Source organism: Neopelma chrysocephalum, unplaced genomic scaffold (assembly GCF_003984885.1).
Source record: "Neopelma chrysocephalum unplaced genomic scaffold, ASM398488v2 Primary Assembly neopelma1_24, whole genome shotgun sequence".
NCBI classification, from domain to species: Eukaryota; Metazoa; Chordata; class Aves; order Passeriformes; family Pipridae; genus Neopelma; species Neopelma chrysocephalum.
This window is the reverse complement of record NW_020897693.1, coordinates 40,994,981-41,014,092: the sequence shown is the minus strand read 5'-3', so window position 1 is coordinate 41,014,092 and position 19,112 is coordinate 40,994,981. Positions and strand designations below refer to the sequence as shown.

General features: G+C 36.6%; 1 protein-coding gene across 2 annotated transcripts in view; it reads left to right on the top strand.

Annotated features, from left to right (window-relative positions):
* Positions 1–16,717, top strand: part of PPP4R3A (protein phosphatase 4 regulatory subunit 3A) — a 45,136-nt gene extending 28,419 nt beyond the window's left edge. The window contains exons 4-14 of one of the 2 annotated variants that reach the window (XM_027673541.1): positions 2,811–2,888; positions 2,972–3,088; positions 3,547–3,663; positions 4,993–5,124; positions 5,231–5,333; positions 6,195–6,353; positions 7,606–7,775; positions 10,456–10,598; positions 12,658–12,848; positions 13,346–13,572; positions 15,840–16,717. In XM_027673541.1, the coding sequence (XP_027529342.1) occupies positions 2,811–2,888; positions 2,972–3,088; positions 3,547–3,663; positions 4,993–5,124; positions 5,231–5,333; positions 6,195–6,353; positions 7,606–7,775; positions 10,456–10,598; positions 12,658–12,848; positions 13,346–13,572; positions 15,840–15,953 (1,551 nt within the window). In that variant the 3' untranslated portion in view covers positions 15,954–16,717. The remainder of the gene's footprint in view (positions 1–2,810; positions 2,889–2,971; positions 3,089–3,546; positions 3,664–4,992; positions 5,125–5,230; positions 5,334–6,194; positions 6,354–7,605; positions 7,776–10,455; positions 10,599–12,657; positions 12,849–13,345; positions 13,573–15,839) is intronic. The other variant, XM_027673536.1, reaches the window with a different exon arrangement.
* Positions 16,718–19,112: the final 2,395 nt, after the last annotated feature.

The window sequence follows — 19,112 nt, the reverse complement described above, 5'->3', positions numbered from 1 at the left end:
AGTTGTTTTTATTTTCTCGGAATAACTGCCATTTACTGCATATTATCCATGTAAGGGTGGGATGTTTCAAACCACTCAGATTCATCTTCATTTGTCTGATTTTAAATAGATCACGTTTTTTCTGAGTCCTAGATCTTTCAGATAATCTTATTAATTTCAAAGTATAATGTGTTTAATAGGGTTTTGAAGCATTTGGGGAATACTTCAAAATTATATGTAATGCAGAATTGTAAAATACTATATTGCAGTATATGTTTGGAATGCTGAAAAATCGTTACAGACCAAACTTCTGCAAATTCTTCTTGAAACATTAAGTGTCAGCATTGACACCTTTGTCACTTGCCAGTGTTAAAGTTCCCTCTACAAGTCCCAAGCCCAGTAACAGGGTGAGTGAGTTGCCCTTTGCTGCAGACAACCACCTCTTGAACTGGTTGGGGACGTGGCAGGATCCGGTCCCAGAGCTGAGCTGGGGTCCTGCCCATGCCTTCCTGCTCAGCCAGGTCCTGCCTGTCCTGCTCTGCTGTGTAGTGCTGGAGGTGCAGCTTCCCCAGCCACCCCTGTCTCTGGTAACTGCAGTGGGTCATAAATGAGACCCCACATGTTACCAACAATGCAGGGTCTCCTCTCCTTCCACATTTTGACTTTAAAATCCCAATTTCATACTTTGGGTAATATTGTATACTTTTTTTTTTATGCAGAAGCAGTCTAATCACGGCTCTTACATATTTAAATGCTGACGTTTCCATCGTTTTTCCCCTGTGATCATTCTGAGATATTTCTGTGATATTGACTTGCCGTTATTCTCAGGTATTATGGAAGAGGTGAAAAGTTGATTTCACTCTGAGAATGGAAATAGGAGTTACGGTTTCCAACTGGGGATAAGTGTGCACCTTCTCCATAGTTTTCATAGCTGGGATTAGTTTTGCATCTTGATCAAAACAGAAAAAAGAGAAATGAAATCAAACTGTGTAGCCTTTTCTTAAATGCACTGCTAATCATGGAGAATAACCTGCATGTTCTTCAAAAAAACTTGAGGGGGGGTATTTTGGTTTTTGTTGGGTTTTTCTTTTATTTCAGTAAATAAGTATGTCAGTATCTCTGCTGTGGGTTAGTTATGTTGTGATATCTAATGAGTTAAATATTAGAACAGAAAAGTTACAAAACCATGTAACAGCTGGATAGCATGTAGTCCAATATCCTTGTATTCTCTCATCCAAGCTAAAGTTATGTTTCTTGAAATCAAACACCTTAATAGTTGTTTAGAACATGTTTGAGTGTTGATATCTGAAAGTCAAACTTTACATCTCCTGTGCTTGATCCTCTAGAGTGAATTTTGGTACACTTCAAGTGAGACCTCTCTTGTCTCTTTTTTGTTTTGATTTTGAAGCAGTCATAGAAATAGCACCTGAAATTGTGTCCAGAAGTCCTTATTTTTCATTGTCACAGGACTGTTGGGTCAGGTTAGGAGCACAGCACAGCATCAGACAAGAAGAAACATGTGGCATATTCTAAATTTAGGGTTTACCTTACAGTGCGGTGAAATGCCTTGTAGGGCAGTAGCTCGTGCCAACCTATTTTGGGTTTATCTGTGTTGAGCAGTGCCATGTAGAAATCCTGGATTGTGTTGTGGCAGTGTTATAGCACCATTAGCAAGGTATGCTGTCAGAACTGAGGTATTCATTTGCTCAACAGGGTTTCAAGGGGAGCCTGGATGAGGTACCGAGGTATTCACAACATAAGAGAATTTTTGTGGATGTATCTAAAGTGCTTTCATGGTTTTGCTTTACATGGTGCAAACATAAGCAAAGTAACTTGGGTTTCTTGCGCTGTGGCTGTGGGATGGAGGGATATTGCACATGGTGTTACTGACTTCACAAGAAAGAACACTGGCAGATTTCTGAAAAAATCTCTTCATATCTGATGTACAGGTATCTTTCTCAAGCAGGTGCTGTCTTAATTCTGTATAATACTGGGGAAAGGATGGCACAAGGTTTATTTCTATTTTAACAGTCTCCTAGTTCTTAGGAGTGTAAAGATTATGAAAAGCTAAGTATTGCTGCTTCTTTCAATCAAAATACAGATTTCTAATGTGTTTGCTGCTGTTTGTAGCTTTGCTAAGGTACAGCAGCATGGAAAATAATGGAATGGTTTTTGATTGCTGCCAGCCAGAACACCCAATAAAAGCTGTATATAGTAGGAACAGTTGTTTTAATTTAATTTCTAGAATTCAACCTTTTCACAACATTGTGGGAGAAAGAATCTCACCCCTTCCTGCAGCCCCCCCATCATCCTGTCCTTGCTTTTGTTCTGCTGCAGAGATTTCATAACATTCCAAAAATATATATATATATATATATGTGTGTGAGAGAGTGTGTGTGTGTGTGTGTGTGTAGGGCTGTGTAGGAGGTCATGTTTATAAATGTATGTAAACAGTTGAAGCAAGGATAGTGTGGTTTAAGGGGACAGGCATGTGACAAGGGGGAAGAAAGACAAAGAGGAAGTCATAGACGAAACGATGAGAGTTGCAGTAGAAAATAGAAAAAGGACAGCCAAAGGCAACACAACATATGTTGTAACCAAGAGTGAATTATTGGGGAGGGGAGTGGTGCTGAACATGATTGAAACTCAAAACCAAGATTCATACTAATTTGTTTGAAAATTGAATTAGAAAGCTGATACTGGTATGATTAACTACAGTATACAAGCATATGTTCTCTTAATTCCAGGAGGCATGGTTTAGAACTTTATGTTATACTTGGATGCCTTTTGATATTGTCAAATAAACAAATGGTATTGTTTTGCCTTTGTAGGAAGATGAAAAATTTCTGACAGACTTGTTTGCACAACTAACAGATGAAGCCACAGATGAGGAGAAAAGACAGGAATTGGTAAGAAATCTGTAAATGTACATGAAAGGGACAGTTACCACAAAGGGACACCTGTATCTGACTGGTATATTCCTGGTTTTCAGGTAAATTTTCTGAAAGAGTTTTGTGCATTCTCACAAACACTGCAACCTCAAAACAGAGATGCATTTTTCAAAACCTTATCAAATATGGGCATACTGCCTGCACTAGAAGTCATATTGGTAAGTCATTTCAATTCTGTTTGTCATAACAATTTTGTTCGTCTCCAGTGAGGTTTTTTTAAAAAGTAACTTCAGCACGACCTTCAGCAAGTAGTTCTCTGATGTGTTTGCTTCATTTGCCTTGTCTTAGCTTGAGCTTCAGAATGTTTAAAATACTTCTGTAGAAGTTTAAAAGCAGTTACAATATTACATTGGCATTCTTCTGGTTTTGTTTTCTTATTTGCTTTCCTATCTTTTGGTGTACAGTTAAGTAAGAAAATAGAAGGGCAGCAAAACCATAAAATTTATTTTGCCCGACAGTTGTCAAATGTACAGGGAAGCAGTGTGAGTTGACTCAGTTTTAGAATATAGTTTTAGCAATAATTAGGTATGACTTTTGAGTAGGAATTAAAGCTATATGTTTTCTGGTTGCATTTAAGCCTTTCAAGGAAACAAACGATTTTATTTGACTGTTCCAGGGTATGGATGATGCACAAGTACGAAGTGCAGCCACTGATATATTCTCTTATTTGGTTGAATACAACCCATCCATGGTACGAGAGTTTGTCATGCAGGAAGCGCAGCAGAATGATGATGTAAGTAGAGAGTCCCCAGAAATGTGTGTATTGTTTTTTGAAATTACTGTTTTAGATTTATGACTCTATGATGACATGAGCCCTGGTTTTGAAGAAGTATGGGATATAGTCATGATGGTAACAGGACACTGAACTACAATGCTTTTAAAAGTTCTGTTAGTCAGGTGACATGAGTGTTCACCTGTTCACAGATACTTGTTGCATTGTATGTAAAGTAAAACAGGTTACCATAAACCACCATTCTGGTTAACATCAGCAGTCATACAAGCAAAACAAAATGTTTTGAACAATGTCCTCCTTAAAATGTGAAATATAAATTTCAGTCTTGATATTGGCATGTACATGTGTTTTTATTTTACATATAAGAAACCTGTGTTCAGTTTATTATCACACATGTTGAAAGAGGAATTATGGCCCTAAGTGTTTAAGAACAGTTGTTGACAGATTTTCCAAAGATCCTCTGTAGCTGATTAATACAAAACGTTAGCACACAACTAGTGGCAAGAAAGGTATACCAGAGTGGTATCCAGTGGAGTGAAAATATTATGCTGCCTTTTCCACAGAGGAGATAGGTAATGTTTTTTTCTTATAACTGCCAAAAACATACCAGAGAACAGGAAGCTGCTGGTGCTACTGCTTCTGTACTGAAAGAAAGGGGACAGTGAATATTGCTAGTGGTTCCAGCCACTTGTGTCTGATGCCTCTCTTCTTCCATGGGGAAGAGTGGTAACCAAGCAACTTCAGTTTAGGTATTCCGAAATGTAAATGTTATTCTTCATTTTCATGTGTTATTCTTGTTTTCTGCAAATACATGTTGGGGTTATTTGTAGGTGAAAATAATTTCATCAAGTTCAGTAGCATTATAAAATTTCCTGTTGTATGTTTGTGGAAATAAATCTTTTGGTATGTATTTTAAAAGGGGGATACAAATTAAAACTTCTTTACTCTGAAAGTGCTTCCAGAAATCAGTTGAATTTTGAGACTGTTCAAGATGTGCCTGTGTACTTTTGATCTTTTGATGTTTTGGTTCAGACTAAATTCGAAATTAGATTGTTAATTTCATTACCATTTTTAGTTGCTTTAAAAGTTTCCTCTTCACTGCTTGCATTCTTACTGTTGAACCAGTGATCAGTATGTATCAGTGGTATGTAAAGTTAATTTGTTTTTGTTAAGTTTGGGCTTTTTTGTTTGGTAGTTGTTCACACTTCACAAAATTTTGCTAGAACGCATTTTTAACCAGGCAGTAACCCTTTCAGAAGGTACTTTCAGATTTGGGAAAAGGGAGTAGCATTAGAATTGATCTTTGTCCTTTTTTTTTTTCCCTGTTAGGATATATTGCTCATTAACCTCATTATAGAACACATGATTTGTGACACAGATCCAGAACTTGGAGGGGCAGTGCTACTCATGGGTTTGCTTCGTACTTTAGTTGATCCAGAAAATATGCTTGCCACTGCCAATGTAAGTAAATACCTTGAAATGATAAATACCTTGAAATGAAATTATATTTGAGTTTCTCAGAGTATTTGATGATATGTTTTACATGTGGGGTTTTTTTATTCTTTAGAAAACAGAAAAGACAGAGTTCTTGGGTTTCTTCTACAAACATTGTATGCATGTTCTGACAGCCCCTTTATTGGCCAATACTACAGAGGACAAGCCTAGCAAAGGTAATGAATACCTGTCAAAGGACATTTTCTGTCTTAAAGAGAGTCTGAGATTGTGTTACATAGTTCAAAGTAAAGTGTCGATTCATGATTTAGTCATTTGAATAATACATAAGCATAACAAGAGACCTGATTTATGAAGTGACAACATTTGCTGCAAATTTGGCTTCAGCAAAAATTAAAGTATTTTTATAGTTTTTGGGGACTCATGGGGTAGTTCAGTGACATAGACTTGTACACGTGCGTAAATGTTTTTTAAGGTCAGGGATTACCAGAGATGTTGCAACATTTCCCCTAAGAAGGTGTGCTGAATTTGAGGGTATTGTTCCTACACTGGGCTAAGAAAACAAAGATCAGTGATGAAGCAACTGTTTGTGCTGGCTACTAGCAGCAGTTTTTATTACTAGTATTAGAAGAGCCTGAGATATTTCTTGCATAGTAGTTTTGTTAAGAGGCATCATAGATCACAACTTCGGTTCAGACTTAGTCAAGGTACTGCATATGGGGTGATACTTTATGATATAGATATGTGGACATCATAATGAGATTTGGTTAAATAAGCCTGACTGCTTGTGTTAGTGTTCAGTTCTGTACTCTTCAAACACCAATTTAAGAAAATGTAGTTATTTCTGTAGTTTAGGAGATTTTCTGCCATATCTGTATTTGTAGAAAATAATCCATAACAAGCTTGTTCAATTTCTGTTTTAAAGACTAAACATATCCTGCAGCATGTCCCATAAACTGTCTGTGGGAATATACAAGAACTTGGAAATGTTTACCAGACTGCAGTTGGATATTTGAAGTTAGCTTCTGAAGGCGGTATTCCAGATAAGTTTAATTATTTGGGTTTCGTTTCTATTCCAGATGATTTTCAAACAGCCCAACTCTTGGCATTAATACTGGAATTGCTGACTTTCTGCGTAGAACATCATACCTATCACATAAAGAACTACATCATTAACAAAGATATCCTGCGGAGGGTACTCGTTCTCATGGCCTCGAAGCACGCTTTCCTGGCATTGTGTAAGTCTGAAAGCTAAGGAATAAACTAGTATTTTGTCAGTGTGAAGTGTTAACGTGTCTTCATTCTGCTGGGAGAAAACTGTTCATAGATCGTAACAAGTTGTGATTGAATATGGAAATTCTACTGTTATAGTCTAGATTTCTCATACCAGTTTATAGATATGTCAGCTAGTATTAGGAAATAATTTTGCATTTATTGATAACATTTTTTCTTGAGAAAAACAATTATTTTCTTTCATTTCAGTGGAGAGGTGATTTGAAAAGATGGTATATCAGTACTGAATATACTAAGACAAGTGCTGTAAGCTTTGGTATTTTTTAGTAGAAGTTATCAGAGGTACTTAATTAGAGATACAGCTACCTGACTGCATTAAACTGCACAGAAATTCTGTGTGCTGCTCTTGAAACTCTGATGGTTTCTTGACCATGCACAGCTCAGTAATGGCAAAGCAGTGTGACTTAATTCTGAAGGCAAGTAAGAGATTTTTTCCATAATTCTGTTGTGCACATAAGAGTTAAACAAAGCCTTAGCTGACTGAGCAGTACCATACAGTGAGAAGTAGCTTTTAAATTTGTAACTGAATAACCTGCGTTTGATTTTAGATCTTTAATAATCTTTTTCCTGTACACCTAGTTGCTAAGCAAAATGTGCTGCCTTTTAATGAGATCATACTGTACTTTCTTGTGATACATGGACATTCTCTCACTTGGATACGGTTTGGAGTTTCAGAAAGAGCTTCAAACTGTTTGTAAATTAAGCCTTTGCCTTATTATGTGTGTGAAGAAAAGGTCATTTACCAATTTTAAAATGAGATAGTTTATATCCTAATCAAATAGAACTAATTAAATCTAATCAAACTTACATTTGAATAATGGGAATGATAAGCACATTTCTCAGTTCTTTACTGAGAAAATATTTTACCTTTACCATATGTAATTTAAAAATCAAAAATACACCTTTATATTAGTAATAAGATAGTTAAACAATACTGTATTATTTCTTCAGTGAACAGAGGTAGTTTCATTTGTACAATTATGATGGAGGATTTTTTTATGCTAAAACAGATAAGTAATCTTCAACAGTGTCGTCAAGACTATAGAGAATCAGAGAACAGCTGAATGTATTACTTGTTTCTGGTAATGTACGGCTGTATACAAACCGAGGTTGTAAATTGCCCTAACTAATGCTGAGTAATTTTTGCATTTTTTTCTTTTAAATTTAAAAATTCTTTTGACAACGCTTCTGTTTCAGGTGCCCTTCGTTTCAAGAGAAAGATAATTGGGCTAAAGGATGAATTCTACAACCGTTATATAATGAAAAGTTTTTTGTTTGAACCTGTGGTCAAAGCATTTCTAAATAATGGTTCCCGTTATAATCTGATGAACTCTGCCATAATAGAGATGTTCGAATTTATCAGAGTGGTGAGTGCTGTTACATGCTGAAGATAATTACTGTATTGTTTAGTCTTGTAATTCAATTTCTTTTTGCTTTTGCCCTAAATTATGCTATCATAATGGAACCATATGATACTGTATTTATATGAACCTTCTTTTCTACCACTGTTACATATTTGTACATGTTCTTTCCTACATTTAAACAGTACCGTTACTTGAAAATTAAATTCACTTGATAGTGTACTCACAGTACCCAGATTTGCAAAGGCAGCACTAATCAAGTTTCATCATGCAAATTGGATGGACTTGTTATGTATGACAGAAATGTAATGTGAAACCAGTGCTACAAACCCATCAAATTTAGCTCTGCTCTGTAATGACAATTCAATGGAATATGGAAATATACAAAAGAGATACCAGTCTTTTCATTATATTAATGGAGTGCTACAAAGTCCCTTCCATGGGGAGCCTCTTAAATATTCATGCCAGTTTGGCTGTCTGCACAGTACTGTTTCCTCCCTGTTGTTTGCATCTAGATTCTGACAGATGCTGTACAGACTGTAAATGTGGTAAGTGGGGCCAAACTAGGGTGCAGACAGCTGTGGAGGAGTAAGTCACCAGGCCTTGTCACGTCTTGAAATCTTCAGTGCTGATCATCTCTTTCCTTTTTGAGTTGGAACTCAAGATAATGTAAGGCTGAGATGACCTGATAGTCATGGCGGAGTTGGTTGAAAACTGGTTTTGAAGCTGTAAAAAAGTTAATCCATATAGGTGACCCCGATTTGTGCTGTGCTGTATTGGATTTGTGTGGCAAGGTTTTAATGGGCGGCAGCTAAAGGGGTGGCATCTGGAGAACCTGCTAGAAGTTTCCCCTGTGTTTAGTAGAGCTAATGCCAGCTGGCTCCAAGATTAATGTGCCACTGGCCAAGGCTGGAGCAGAAATTCCCTTGAAGACCATGAGGAGGTAGGATGTTCCCCTGCAACCCATGGCGGACCCCACACTGGAGCAGGTGGATGCCCAAAGGAGGCTGTGACCTCATGGGAAACCTGCGCTGGAGCAGGCTCCTGGCAGGACTGTGGCCCCATGGAGAGAGGAGCCCACACTGGAGCAGGTTTGCTGGCAGGACTTGTGACCCATGGGGGGACCCACAGTGGAGCAGCCTGTTTGGGAAGGACTGCATGCCATGGAAGGAACCCACATGAGAGCAGTTTGTGAAGAACTGTAACCCATGGGAAGGACTCATGTTGGAGAAGTTTGTGAAGGACTGTCTCACATGGGAGAGTGTGAGGAGTCCTGCTCCTGAGGAGGAAGAAGTGAAGGAGTGGCAGAGACAACTTGTGATGAACTGACTGGAACCCCATTCCCTGTCCCCCTGCACCATTTGGGGGAGGAGGTAGAGAAAATCATGAGTAAAATTGAGCCCAGGAAGAAGGGAGGGGTGGGGGAAGATATTTTTAAGATTTGTGTTTCTTTTGCATTGTCCTACTCTGATTTGATTGGTAATAAATTTAGTCAGTTTCCCCAATTCAAATCTGTTTTGCCCTTGACAGTAACTGGTGAATGATCTCTCCCTGTCCTTATCTCAAACCATGAGCCTTTTGTTATATTTTCTCTCCCCTGCCCAGCTGAAGAGTGGAGTGATAGGGCAGCTTTGGTGGACACCTGGTGTCCAGCCAGGGTCATACTAGCATGTGTGGTCTTTCAATACTCCATGAGATTGGGTGCTGATTCTACAGATCATACCATGGGAAAATAAATAACTATTTTTTTTCTTATCCACCTTTTCACACAGATATCAAGGTTGCATTCCCAGACTACTTCTTGGTATCTGTCAATAATTTTGTCAATTTTTTTTCATCCAAGTTTGTTTCTAAAGACAGCAAATTTTTAAAAAGCGTGTTTCTGTTGTTATTGGTGTATTACTATTTACAAGAGAGGACTTTTAAGCACATAACCAAAAAGATTACTTTTAAGCACATAACCCTTAGTGGATGGTAATTCAGATGTTTATTCTGCAGTGTATTTCAAGGACTGTGCATGGTTAAGAAAGCAAAACACTGCACAGGAGCAGTTTTCCTGCAGCAGTGTACAGACCTGTGCTAGTCTCAGCTGCGTAGAGTGGCTTTGGGCAACTACAAAGCTAAACTGAAATAGCAGAAGGGTTGGGAAGCTTTTGTAAAGGACCTTGACCAATACTGCATAGCCACAAAGAAAAAAAACTTGATGTTAGGTTCTGATGAAAAATAGCTTTCTTGTTCTCGTTCTAAACAAATGCATTGAATAGTTATTTTTACACAATTAATTTATTTGCGACAAGGAAAGAAATAATATGAATGCCAAACCTGTATCTCATAAACATGTTTTTAATTCAACAGGTACCTGTTAATCTATCAATATAAAAATATTTATAAGTTACAATGGGAAAGGCGTTTTAGAATTGGGTTTGGTATGGTTTTGTTATCAGGTTTTGGGTTCTGTCATGTGTTTTGAAAAAGATACTTCTAGAAAATTGATGCTGTTTTACTAATTAAATATTTGACACTAGATTTTTAACTGCAGTTTTATGCTTAATGCTAGTTTTTACATAAGCTAATTAACACAGTGGCATATTTTAAAATAATTTCTCATTTCAGTTACTTTTTATATTGTATTAAATAAATTCATTTGAATGAAAATAAGTCACTTTATATTTGTTCATTCCTGTAGGAAGATATAAAATCGTTAACAGCTCATGTAATTGAAAATTACTGGAAGGCACTGGAAGATGTAGATTATGTGCAGACATTCAAAGGACTGAAACTACGATTTGAGCAACAAAGGGAAAGACAAGATAATCCAAAACTTGACAGGTAAAATGCACTCAATGCTCTTAATAGTATATTAATGCATTAATTCCCTTTTCAGAATATTGGTGGATTGTTCTCTGATAGTGGGAAATATACATAATTTAGACTCCTGCTTGCATCTCAAGCATTGTCAAGTTTACTTGACTAAAAGTGGGATTTTCAAATGCATTGCTGCAGACTTTTGATCAAATCAACTTTCAGCTAACATTAGTTGCTGGACTCCCAGTCATAATGCTTATTGGTCATATCCTAAACTTATGTACACTATTTTAATGAGGCTGGAAGCTACCGAGTATCCAAAGTTCATTTGTTTAAATAACGGATTTTCAATGCTGATTTGAATGATTGCTCAGTTTTGAATTATCATTCTGTGGATTTTTTCCTTTAAAAAATTCACACATCAGATTTCCTTTTATTTTAGTTAGTTGTGGGAGTAGATATTCAGATAAGCTCTACCAAAATGCCTGAGAAGTAGAATATGCAGAGAAATTTTCAGAGAACACTTTTTTGTCCCTTTTAGAGCTGCTGATGGAGTAAAAAACAATCTGATGTAACACTTGAATCACACCTTCTGTTGCTTGCCAGAGCAAAAGTTCCTTTCCTTAATATACAGTAACCCAAGGTTAAAAGGCTGGCGTGTATAAAAATAGGAGGTTTAGGCCTCCTTACTCCATTTATTTTTGACTTATGTCTAGTGTCATTAAAACAAGATAGACTGCTTGTGTGAATAGATGAGTTACTCTTAAGAATTGTTAGCAAGACCTGTTCTTGTTCTACTGTCTTGAATTAGTTTGAGAAAACATTAAAAAATTAATCCTGATTAGTCCTACAAGGACATCTTGAAACCTCAGACTTTTATTTCCTGCCACAAGATTTCTTAACCAGTATTTAAATTTGAGACTTGTACAATTAAAATAAAGAGTATAAGTCTGCATTTATTTTAAAATGTTGAAGCACTTCCAAGAGCATGTGTAGGACCTGCAGTTTTGAGTACTAATATTTTATAGGTGAGATGTTGTTATTTTGGCTTGTGTCAGCTAAGCTTATCACTTAAACAGCTGTGAAATTCAAGCCTCTGCTTCTTACTTACATTAAGGCATTTGTTGGAAAGAACACCCAGCTGTAATTCAGTAATTTCTATCCAGTATAGCAGGTAAAACATTAGTCTTTTCTTGGCTTCAGTTGAGCTAAGGGGTTGTGTATAGTTGTGCTGCATGAGTTTATCCAACAGAAAATAGAGCTTCAAGAGGTCTGGAGCTCAACCAGCTCGGTTTTTACCTTCTTCCTACATTGGATATAGTGGCTGCACAAGTCCTGTCACAGTCAATGTAATTTCTTAAGTCAAACCCCAGAAATATTAACATGAAAAAATAACAAGAATCTATTTACATGTTTTAGCAAAGAACAGATTGGTTAAGGAAGGAGACTGACATTTTGTTGGCATGGGCCATAAAAGTATTCAGAAGAGTTCCACTTAAAGTCACAGTTTTGCGCTACTAGCAGAACTCAAGGTTAAATGCAGTGTAAAATGATGCAGGATGTATAGATCCAGATGATAATGCTGGCAAGCAACTTACTCAGAACTAGATTTATTTTTAAAAGTGTATTTAGCATTCTTATTAAATACCTTGCAATTTCCTAATGTTGGACCTTGAATACTGACAGGTTACAAAGTATTTTCAGAGGAAAAGTCTATAATTTCTAAACTCTTTGTTTTACAACTTTTTATCAGTGCAAACTGGCAAACCAAGCCTGAATGCAACACTTCAGTGAGATTTATCGAAATTACTTCTTATAATACTGTTTATAAGCTACGAAATTTTGCACAGATAGTCTGAAAGTGCTGTTAGCAGAGTTGTACCGTATTTGATTTATATAGAAAAGTTTTTAATTATATTTGCTTTGAAAATACAAAGGTTTGCATTACAGAATGATTTACTGGTGTTTTTTATTGCTCTACAATGTATGTACCTGTACAGTGTCACTGTAACTGTGGAGCAGAAGTTTTATTATTAATGAGTTGATTTTTGAACCTAAACTTTTAAAACTTACTGTTCTGTAGCATGCGCTCCATTTTGAGAAACCACAGATACAGAAGGGATGCAAGAACGCTGGAGGATGAGGAGGAAATGTGGTTTAATACTGATGAGGATGATATGGAAGATGGAGAGGCAGTGGTGCCCCCTTCTGACAAACCTAAAAATGATGAGGATATTATGGACCCTATCAGTAAATTCATGGAAAGAAAAAAATGTAAGTGATGAGAAGATGAATGCCATAACTTGTATTATTTTAGTCCTACTGCAGTGAAGGATTTGCATGTATTTATTCTGAAGCTTGTAGATTTTGAAATTGTGACATCAAGTTGGTGGAATACCCCTTTAAAACAGTTTTGTTGTCTTTAAAAGCAGAACAATACAAAATGTTGTTGTTGATTTCTTAAAGCATTTCAGTGATCTTTGCTGATAGTTGAGTTTTCCTGTGTTTTATTCAGGTTTATAATTAAAAATTTTCTTCATAATGTTTAGGTGATATCATTCATAGAACAAAAGTGTTCATTCCTGGCCAGTGGCAACAGCTGGTAGATGTAGGTACAGTAGTATGGAAAAAAAGTCTATGATGACTCACTTTACCGAGTTGTACGTAAAGTATTAAACCTGTTTCCACACAGTAAAGTGATTTGTAATTAAGTGTTTCATTCAGTAATATGCTTTACTTTTGCTATTTTTTTTTTCCTTTTCCCCCTCCAGTGAAAGAGAGTGAAGAAAAGGAAGTTCTTCTGAAAACTAACCTTTCAGGTCGCCAGAGCCCAAGTTTCAAACTTTCTTTTTCCAGTGGTACAAAATCTAATCTTACCAGCCAGTCATCTGCAAGTAATCTGCCTGGATCCCCTGGGTCCCCTGGGTCTCCAGGGTCCCCTGGCTCACCAGGATCAGTTTCTAAAAGCACATCTCAGATGGCAGCTATTACAACTAAGGTAATTTTCAATTAGGTTGACTTCATTGTTACAGAGTAGGAATTTTCTTTAGCATCTGTCTCACATTTGTGTGAATTCTGGCACGTTAAGCACTAATGGACTGTCTGGTTTGTGTGGACTTATTGTTTGGCCTTCAGCATTTTTAACGAGATCTGCCATATATAGAAGAAATAAAAGATTTTTTAATGCACAAACTCTTCAAGCAGGAAGCACACCGCTGGTTGCTCTTAGCAGTGATATTCACTGTGAAATACAGATAACACTTTACTTTTATTAAATTGCACAGGGATATTTGGCAGGTAAAAATACAGAAATATTTTGGAAACATGGCCAAAAGTTTGCTAGATTCTACAGTGTCCTGCCACACCCATTGAAGATTTCTGCTCTCACCGTTTTTAATATTGTTCAGATTACATAACTGGCATTTGTGAAAGAAAGAAATTGTATTGGGGATGGTTACTGTAAGGCAAAACAATTTTTAATATCCTTGTGAGACTTTTTTACCATTTGAACTAACATATAGCTTTGGTTTGGAATAGTAATAGAAGTAGTATATTTGTAGTAATAGAAGAAAGCCCCTTTAAAAGAGTATTACAACTTGCAGTAAATATTCAAAACTAGCATTTTGAAGTACATTTTAGGACACTGTTGGATTTTATCAGATTTTTGGCTAAAACTATTTAAACCAAGTCAGAGAAATAGTGACTGGTGTTTTCCCAGCACAGGGGGCCAGATGGGATAGTGTTGATACGGGGTAGTTCAAATAATGAAAATTTATTTTCATAACACATGTTTGCATTTCTGAAAGGTCAGGTACGTATACCACTTGTCACATAGCCTTGGAATAACTCTGATTCATCCTTGTTTTTTAATGCCACCATACTGCTTGTTCACCTAACTTCTAGCGAAGGTAAATGGCGGGTTAAGTTTTTTTCTTTCTTCTAATTGAACATGGCTTAAGAGTTTGTATTTGGATTGCCTTTTGTTGAAAACACCTGAATTAGAAGAGTTTTGCTGACAGAAGAACTAAAGGAACACTTCCTCTAAATCCCTCTGTAGAGGAAACTCCTTACATAACCCAAGAGTTAGTCAAGCACTTTTTAAAAGGGAAGTAACTGGCTTGAAAATCAGTTCAGTTTAGTAGAGGCTTGTTCTCTCCCAGACAGTGTAATTCCTTGAGTCTGAAATGGAGTCTTTACGTATGGAACATATTGCATACAGTATTGGCTCCAAAAAGTCAAATAGTGGTGGCAAAAGAAAAATGTTGAGGTTACACTGAGTATGCAGAGCACTGAAAAACCACTTGTGGATTCAGGCATAAGGTACATTCTTTCAGAGTAAAATGTGCCGCAGTCACAAACTAGAAAAGTGTTGAAATTGGGTTTTTCGTTAATTATCCGATGCTGCTGTTTTAGGGGTAGTATCCTCAGTGTTGTGTTGTATGTGACTGTACAGAATGTGTGTAATGTTTTTTCAAGTTGTATTTTGGTAGACAGTTGACTGAAATTTTCTGGTTTGGATGTCCATCATTAGGCACCTGAATAAGTAGTAGGACCTTTGAGTAAAGTATAAGTAACTGCCATTGTAGTTAAATGCTGGTTAAGCTTCAGAAATTGCAGCATACTTAGGGGAAGTTTCAGAAGTTTATGCTGCTTCTTCATGGGTCCAGAGCTGCCTAATCTTAAAATTTGTGGTTATTTGAAATACAGGGAAGGTTTTAATGTTGCTAGATACATTTTCATTATTTAAGCTTTGTAACCTGTACAGCTCATTCCATTATCTTACTCAAAAAAGCTCTTTAAGTTACTACACATTTAAACTAACTTTTTTGAAGACAGACTGTGTTCTAAAAGTGTCATAACTCAAAAATTCAAATTCAAAGGATATTCTGTATTTGTTTCTGAAGTGCTTCCAAATCACTCACTGCAGTCAGCTGTGCTAAGTAAAAATAGAATTTACGTCTTCACAGATGGAGCTGCAGTGACACTTAGCAAAGCTAAGTAGATTTTTGACTTCACTTTAATTTGAACTGGAAATACTTCCAGTTGGATAGGTAAAACCCCATTTTGGATTTATTCATTTAAAATTTTTCAGATAATGTCATTCATACTGAAGGATTTCTTTTTCTTCTGCTTCGTTTTATTCAAAACCTCCTGAACCAGAATGCTTATGGCAATATTCTGTGCAGACATCATGTTCCAATACAGATGTGAAGTATCGATGTGCAAACATTTTCTTAATTATAGTAATTGTGTTTGTCTTCGTAGGGAGGCCTCGTTGGGCTTGTAGATTATCCTGATGATGATGAAGAGGATGATGAAGATGAAGATAAAGAGGAAACTTTACCTTTGTCAAAGAAAGCAAAGCTTGAGTCATCATAATGGCAACTGCTGAAGAACATTACCAGTTGGGGAAGGATATTTTTTCCAAAAACAAAACAAACCCACAGCAAAGCAGCAATCTTTTGTGAATTACTGTCTGTGACACAGATAAACCTATACAAATGGATTTCTGCCAATCAAGTGCCAATTCAAAGGAGCAGAAGAAGGAGAAATACTTCGTTTAGGGGAAAGACTTATGCCTTTGAGCTCTCCAGCTTGGACCACATGTTGCCCTTTTCTCAGGGAAGGAAATGGAAAACAAAACAAAACAAAAAAAAAAGCCAACAGGGCAGGAGTTTTGTTAGTGGAACTCTGGATTGGCTGGTCAGTTGCTACAATCAGAATATGCTTTCTTGGACCATGTATGAGACTTCTGAAGAAAAGGCGGGTTTTGCCATAATTCTTCACTAGTTAAGAATGCCAGCAGTTTCTTTGTAAAAAAGAGACCTGCCTTTGAAATCGTACATTCTGAACATTTTACTCAAGCTACAACAGGTTTTAAAAACCTCTACGGGGGAGGGCCGAATATAAAGTTTCCTCTTTTTTTTTAAATCTGTTCCCTTTGCCCTTTAAACTGCAGAAATTTTTTTTGAGGTGGGGGATTTGTTTGTCCCTTCTTGATTAAAGATTGAGTGGAATTCTAGATGTGGTCACTTTTGTGTCATAATTTTTTTTGCCCCCCTGAGTGTATGCTTAGTTGTTGAGTATATATTTGGGACCATTAAAATTTTTTGATGTAATATAATCTCACTGTTGTGCTGGTACCTGTTTCACACTGTGTAATTTTGTTCTGCATCACAGTTCTTAATATGTTTAGGATTTAATGGAAGATGGTATAGTTTTTATTGGAGAAAAAAAATCTTACCACAATGTGCATAAAAGCAATAACTATTTTGTGACTAAATATTTTATATTAAATTTTACATCAGCAACTGTTGAGAGAAGAATCAGGGAAATAGGATGAAATAAAAAAATTGAAACCTATAAATAGGAAATTAGTATTCCAAAGAGATTCTGAAATTTCATAACTCAGAACAATGATGGTAACTAACTCATCAAAATGCAAGATGGATGATTTAGGAATACCAATATATTGACTCATTTGACTTAGAAAAATAAAAAAGAAATAATTTAAGCTGAAGGAAAATGGTATTAGTGGTATTTTTTAAAAATATCTGATTCCCTTTGGAATACCAGTTTTAGTGAATGAAAGGTGGTTGTAGAATAAACTTTTTACAAGGATACCATCTTTTGAAATTTTTTCTAATAGTCAGTTGAAAAACAGCAATTAAACTTTGGGTCTAACTCAATGACTATGTTCTTTCCCCTCTTCCAGAAAATCTAAATAATATTAGTTATTAATTTGAAACTAGGCATTATATCCTGCTTCCTTACTCCTTTTACAGAAGATAGCTTTGCACAGCAGTGCTTCCCATGAAGGGGAGTTTATTCAGTTCCTTTGCAAACAAGAGACCCTTTCTTACATATATTTTCAGGAGCTGGTTTCCTTTCAGACATTCAAAGCACCAATGTTGCAACAATCACAATATTATATATTAACGTATCATATACAAATAGAAATAAGAGAAATGAAGATCTGAGGTGGGACCACAGGCGATCATACCCAAGAGTAGATTAGCGCTTTGTTTCTGAACGTTGTACATTGTGTGGGAGATTCTGTGCCAACTACAAAAGCCAAAGCTTTTGTGCTCAGACTTTGTGAATACATCCCAGCCATCTCAGATTTAAATAAGAGTGTGCCTTGGGGAAAAATGATTAGCTGTCTTCTCAAAAAGTTTATTTGTAATCACTTTCTAAGGCTGAGTTTTTGCGATGTGTTTGAAATGTCTGTGACAGGGCAGTTCTCAGCAGTAGATTTTACACAGAGGCCAGGAGTTGTGCACATGGTCACTGCAGGATTAGATACAACCTGCTGCTGCAGCGGGAGAGTCCCTGGGCTGTCTCAACAACCTGTCTGAAACCTGATTTTTGCAACTTGAGTATCAGAGCAGACATCATAACAAGGAAATCTGTAATTTTGCAGGTTTTCTTAATTAGCCAGAACCTAAATCCATCCCAAGCTGCCAAACTTTCCTTGAGCATAAAGCTCTCCAAATTTATCCATAGTCATCTTCATGTCCTCCACACTGTATCTCAGGAAGTCTTTCTTCTGAGGTGGTCAAAGGACATTTTTTGTTAATGTTTTTCTGTTCCTTCGGAAATGGAGAGCTTGGATCTTGTGATGTTTGATGCCTGCAGTCTTCCAAACATTCAAATATGTTCATAATATTTTTAGGAATCTTGGATTTCGGACTCTTAGTACTTGAAGTATTGCATTTAACAGAAGAAATACTATCCTGAAGTAACTGAGTTGGTCAAAATTATAATGAAAGTAGGAATATTTTTGAACTTTTTATATTTTTATGAAGCTCTATAGGACTGGTAAAACATTAAGCTGCACGTCTTTTAATGCTGTCTGACTTGTATTTAGTTGGTTAGTTGTCTTCCCAGTTATCTAATGCTTGTGGCCTGATCGGACATGTCTACACTTTGACACTGTATTCATGGAAGTTGGGAGTAGTCAGAAAATAGGTGAGTGGTGAGTATGCTCTTGCCCAGTAATGTTCACTTTTGTATTCCTGAAAATCTTGAAATGTATTTTGGGGTGGTGATGGGGGAAATACTAAGATTGTGAGAAGTGATGGATAATTACAAAAGTGGGCTTGAGTTAAGAGGTGCAAAAAATTACATTAGGAAACAGTGTTTCATTCTAGATCTTTCTCTGGGCTGATTTTTTAAAATTATTTGTCTGCACCCCAAGAGAGCTGCATGTATATTGTACTACACGTGGCTCAGTCGTCTTAATTGCATTTTAATTGTGTCCTGAAGTATGGGTAAACCCTTCAGTGTTGTACAGGCAAGGTCCAAGGTCCTTGAATCATCGGCCTCTGTATTCCTTAAGTGGCTGAAAGACTTGATGCTGGTTACTCTGATGTACGCTTCCCGCCTTTGAGCCTAGCTTTACTGGGAATACCAGGCAAAATGTATGCGGAGTACCTGGTCCCCCGAGGAAGCCATACACTAATGGAAGTAATTCCAGGTGATCTGGAATATTTCCAGATTTTTTTCTACTGTATACAGAGTGTGGCTGCATTCAGG